General features: G+C 36.2%; 1 protein-coding gene across 4 annotated transcripts in view; it reads left to right on the top strand.

Moving 5' to 3' along the window:
- Positions 1 to 6000, top strand: part of FNDC3B (fibronectin type III domain containing 3B) — a 329942-nt gene that overhangs the window by 189208 nt on the left and 134734 nt on the right. For all 4 annotated transcript variants that reach the window (XM_019624326.1, XM_019624327.1, XM_019624328.1 and 1 more), the window contains 2 exons: positions 1648 to 1891; positions 4881 to 5171. In XM_019624326.1, the coding sequence (XP_019479871.1) occupies positions 1648 to 1891; positions 4881 to 5171 (535 nt within the window). The remainder of the gene's footprint in view (positions 1 to 1647; positions 1892 to 4880; positions 5172 to 6000) is intronic.

The following is a 6000-nucleotide window of genomic DNA, read 5'->3' as shown; positions in this document are numbered from 1 at the left end:
GGGGCAGTGTCACTGGCCCTCATATGTGGGATCCGAACCGGGGCCCTCTGGCATCCCAAGCCAGCTCTTAACCAATGCGCCACTCGGCTGGCCCTATATTGCTTTTTTAATGAATTATTAACATAGTAGTTAATTCTGATACTGATATGTTAATTGATTCATTAATAAACATGACTAATATTTTTAGTTTCTTAATGCAAACATTGATGCCTATTAATTCAAACTAAATCTATCTTGTACACTAACGTACAGACTAAACATGCCATCATGTAGCAAGCAAGATTTTAAGAAACAAAGCTTAGTATACATTTTTTTTACATACCATTAAGAATGTTTTAGATAGCATTAAGTCATTTTATTGTGTTCTGTAATCAGCCTCCTGAGGTGTAATGAGCAATGCATTTCAACATATAAGTTTAATTTTCAGTGTTTTTTTGTTTGTTTGTTTTTAAAAACAAAATTTCTAAATACCTTGTGTGTACCTTATTGCCTTAAATACTTGATTAGACCAGCTGGTCTCTGGCAGCCTGGTCCTGGCTTCCAAGTTTACTCTTATGCCCTCGTTGCCGCTTCCTTGCAGAGCCCTGATCCAGAGGTCATTGTCTCAACTGCCCCAGCCCTAGCAATTCTTTGAGGTCCCTGAAGCCCTCCTGATTCTGCCAGTGCATGCTCCTCTTCTCTGTACCCCACAGCCTTCCCTTTTGATTATGGTATCTGTTCTATTCGTTTCTTAACCTTGTGTCTCAACACAGTTGTTTGCTCTTAGAGCAGGTAGCATTAAGTTGGCCACAGAGGCAAATAAATATTGATCTTGTACTGCTTCAGTTAATTATCTTACTTGGGTGAATTAAAAAACATTTTGAAGAAATTATGGATAGAGTGTTTGTTGGCATCCACTCTGCTTATAACAGGTCCCATATCATATCATAATGTCTCCCTTCACATCACTCATTACAGCATCAGGATGGTAGCAAAGGTATCCATCTTGATTTGGGATTGCTCAAGTTTTTCATTGGCTGGAATCCCCTCATTTCACTTATATCCTTGGTCCCAGATTCAATGACTTTTTTGGCACTTTCATGGCATCTGAAGTTAATGTTTTCATGATGATGGAATGTGCATGCTAAAGTAGGAATGGGGTCAAGTGTTATCAGGCAGATGTGGAAGCTCAGCCCTGTAAAAAGCACTTAGGTGACCCAGAAATCTCTTCTTGCTGGAAAAATCACTGAACTGTTAGTTATATTTGAAGTCATTCCTAAAATCACACTAAGCACACATTAAATTCACTTGTTTTGAATGACATCTTTAATTGTTTTTGAAGTCCTGGAAGAAGACTTCATCTGTAAAAATTTTTTGAAATAAACAAAATTTATTATCAAGCTCTTGATACCTCCAAAAAGTTTCGTGTTATCAGAATTAGGTGGTTTGTGAAAGTTTCGTAAATTTTAATGGTTAAGTGTTAGTACTTATAAAACTCATTTAACTGGTTGAATTAGAGAACCAGAATTCAACATGCACTAATTTTTTTTTTCCCAATGGAGGAGAGAAATTTAAAAATAAGGGGGAAGTAATTAAATACTGTGTATACTCACAAGATATTGGCTAATAATACCCACTACACTCTTTCTTTTTTTTTATTTTCTTTAGGTGATTGAAGATAATACTGGAGTCCGCCGTGTGGTGGTCACACCCCAGTCTCCTGAGTGTTACCCCCCAAGCTACCCCTCAGCCATGTCTCCAACCCATCACCTACCCCCGTACTTGACTCACCACCCGCATTTTATTCATAACTCACACACGGCTTACTACCCACCTGTTACTGGACCTGGAGACATGCCGCCTCAGTTCTTCCCTCAGCACCATCTTCCCCCTACATTATACAGTGAGCAAGGTGAGTATGTTACTGCTGGTCCTGGCAGCTGTTGAAAGAGGTTACAGCACTTAAGTAGCTTAAGAGAGTCCGAGAGCCCTTTGTTTCTGCAGCATGGTAGAAGAGGGTCTGTCTGATGTATGAAGCTCATGGGAAATTCCTAGCTTACTTTGTCCTGATTTGTAGCTTGCAAAAATTACTTTGTGGGTTGCAGATCTTTCTTTCTTTATATTTTTCTAAATTCTGCCCCTATCCCACCCCACAAAGAGCAGGGAGTGGGATAGCCACTTATTTGTAAAAAGAAGCAGTGATCTATCATATGTTCCCATGTCCTGTTAACATATTTTTATGTGAGAGTGGCCGGAAGCAGAACTGTAGCACATTGTTTCTTAGACATCGTATACTCTAGCAATAGAAGGGAAATTGAAAAAGGGTTTTGTGGACCATTTCCAGTGATAGAAGACTGTTAGGTCTTAGTAATCTTTGGGTTTCCATGATGTTGTAATCTTGGTAGAAGCCAGAATCCCCTCGCTGTTGATGTAGTCCTCCCTATTTTTAGTTTAAGAATAGCCATTAGTACAGCCACAATTTCACTGTTTGTTAGGCAAATACTTACCTTGAAATGAAAGAGTCACAGAGATACCGACATCATGTTTTTAAAATTTTTACCTTGTTGTTGGTTTAGTCTAAAGCCCTTTTCTTATCAAAATGGATACTAAGAAACCAGATAAGTGAGGGTAAAAATAACGTTTAGGACTTTGCAAAATCATTTTCTTTTGAGTCTAAGTTTTGGAGCAAGTTATCGCCTCACTTTCTCTTAACCATTATACATATATATGTTTTCCTGTATGTTCATCTCACTTTGTAATTTTTTTCTCATTAACAAGAGAACTATTTGAGATGGATATTTTAAGTGAAATAGCCTGTTGTAACTTAGGGATAGAATTTGGTTATTATTTTTAATAGTTTGAAAGAAATTTAGTATAATTCAAAAGAATCAGGTGCTATTATAATGGGGTATGAAGAGACGATAGAAAAAGATGAAATTGATACTTTGATTTCATGAAGTCATCAATAACTTCCTATTAATATAATCTTGTTACCTAGTGATGTAACACCCAAAAACATCACATAAGTAGGCATATTCCATGAAGACATTTGGGTAAAAACTGAAAAAAATTAAGTTAATTAACTAATTTTTTTAAAAAGTATTCAGTGCTTAGACACAATATACATTAAATATTTGAACATTTGTTATGGTTTTCTGGTTGGGTCTGAGCTTAATGACATTGTGAAAAGCCTTGGCTGCCAATTCATTTCTTGATAAAGAGTGACTGGTTAGTAGGGTAAAGCAGTTTGATAGTAGGATGCCATACTTACTATTTTGTAAATGGTATACTTTGCAATTTTAGACAGCAGTATGATTTAAATAATTAGAATTAAGCAAAATAAATTTTGTGTCTTTATTTCATCAGGTATTTTGGTTTAATTTCATTAAATTAACACAGAGCAATAATGTACAAATAACAGTGCCTTCATTGATTTCAGATTAAGAAAGCAGTAAAACAAAATCCCTTTGCTTTCATTTAAAAAAGCCACGTACATATTCTTATCTTAGTTTTCAGTGAGCATGCCTAAAAGAAATTTAAACATTTAGTTTCCCAAATCATAGGAGCTTAAAAATTTGACGTTTTAAAAGATTATTGTATTAGTGCCCATAGTGAATATTTTAAATCTCAAGTGTAATGCATTGTGATATTTAAAATATTAACCATTTTTTTCTGTGTATTTGAACGTAATCTATTTGTGCTTATGCTCCTTGAATAGGATTGTATTTCGTTTTTCATATTCTCTGGTACAAATTGCTTATATTGTGAAGAATTGCTTTTTAAACACCTTCCTTAAGCTATGCGAATACAAAGAAAAAAAAAGTGGATCTTTACCATTGAATAATGGAAACATCAGTTGTTAAGATACCTACAGTGACCATATATTCCTGGTATGCCTAGGACAGCCCTGGTTGAGGTCTCTTGTCCAGAGAAACAATTGAGAGTTCCCCCCTTTTCACTCTCAGAAGTGTTCACATTTGGGTGGTAATTTATATGGTCACCTGATGCACGTGGGGCCCTTTTTTCTTATAGACATGTAATGTCTTATAGACATTCAGTCTTATGTACTGAATTTTTATTAATGTCCGAATATTATTTTTAATTGATTTAAAATTTAAAATAAATTTTCCCCTCTAAGATCATAAGATTATTTTGCAGACTCCCATTTTCTTTTGAGTCACTTAAAAATATGTATAGTGAAGCCAGCTGACATTCTGTTAGTTTGCCTCGCCTCCTGATTACTCCAACATAGAGGTTTGAGACCACACCTTATTATGTACGGCACCGGGTTGAGAGATGGCTTCTATTTACCCCTACAGTTTCTATTTGAATATCATCCCTCTTTCTGTGAGCTTTGATTATTTTCAATGGGAATTTGTCATCTCATCGCTTTAGTAAGTTTTGTTCAAATGTTGGCTCTTTTAGATGCCACAAGTAACTCCTTATATTCTGGTTGCTATATACTTTCCAATAGAAATGCTATTCTGTCTACCAGGATAAGTACACTTTTAAGTACCTTGATTCTAAGTATACATTTAAGGGGGTGTTTTGTTTGTTCTGACTTTTTGGGTACTGCAACTACTGAATCACATTTATTTATAAGTTCAACCAGAATAGGAGCTCTTTGTGGACAGTCACCTTGTCTTCTTCAGTAGTCTCCATAATTTTGAGAACATTCCTGAACACACAATATGGTTTTTAATGAGTAATTGCTCCTTGATTAGAAACGAATGGGAATTTTTTAAGCATGTATAACATGTTTATCATTTCCTTTGAAATATTTTTATACTGTATTTAGTAATATTGTAAACTTCTTTCTTTGGGAGTCAGGTCATTTAACCATTAACAATTTGTTATTGAAAATGTAGACACCTTGTATCTGTCATATTCATCCATTTTAGAAATTATACCACTCTACGGAATGTCAAGCTACATCACCCGAGAAGACCAGTACAGCAAGCCTCCACACAAAAAACTGAAAGACCGCCAGATTGACCGCCAGAATCGCCTCAATAGCCCTCCCTCTTCTATCTACAAAAGCAACTGCACAACCGTGTACAATGGTTACGGGAAAGGCCACAGCGGAGGCGGCAGCGGCGGCGGGGGAGGCGGCAGCGGCGGCGGGCCGGGAATTAAGAAAACCGAGCGGCGAGCACGGAGCAGTCCAAAGGCGAATGATTCAGAATTGCAAGGTAACGGCACAAAGAGGTTTGCTCTAAGCAGTAACTTGAGACTGGGAAGGAATATCTTTTACATGTTATTTCATGGTGGTTGATGTTTCTGCTAGGAATGATTCGATATACCTCTGATTTTTTTTTTAGCGAGGACAGAATATTGCATCTCCTCTCTTTTTATTAGTGCTTCGTGGCAGAAATAATAATTTTTGGTCACATGTGCCAGGTGACGTTCTACTTAATCTCTGTAAAAAGTACCTGAAAGTGTTTTTGCATTCGCCTACTTCAGTTATTTCACTCTAAGTAGATAGATGTGGAAGAGATCCAAAATGGAGCAATCTTTCTAAGAAGTATGGGGCTAGTTTAAATCTCAAAACAATTATACCTCATAAGAACCAGATGTAACTACTTTCTTGCTGAACTGAAATTTATCATTGCATAACAGGAATATATTTCCGTTTAGTTTCAGGCATCAGTTATTGTTCATGGCATCCTGAATGAAGTATTCATAGACCAAGAGTGAGATGGAAGACTTAGGGTCTCCATGTCTAGAGGGGCAGACATCTGCTCAAAAGGGCATATTTTTTTATAGATTAATCTTATGGTTGTAGATCAGTTAATTTGGGGAAGAAGGTATATGTGTTTTAAAATGAAGTTTTTGAGTAAGATTTGGAGAAAACCTATTTTGATGTCACAGGGGTTAAAAACAGGCCTTTTCTATAGGAATATATAGAAGACTGACTTATAAGTAAAGCAAAAGAAGGTAACATGTTGACAAGTTAGGTGAGTTTACGCATATAGATAAGTAAAGACATGAACAACTGTAAAAGACATGATAGGAACTGAC

The sequence above is a fragment of the Hipposideros armiger genome, unplaced genomic scaffold, assembly GCF_001890085.2.
Source record: "Hipposideros armiger isolate ML-2016 unplaced genomic scaffold, ASM189008v1 scaffold_584, whole genome shotgun sequence".
Taxonomy (NCBI): domain Eukaryota; kingdom Metazoa; phylum Chordata; class Mammalia; order Chiroptera; family Hipposideridae; genus Hipposideros; species Hipposideros armiger.
Note: the sequence above shows the minus strand (reverse complement) of the source record. Positions and strands in the feature narration are given on the sequence as shown.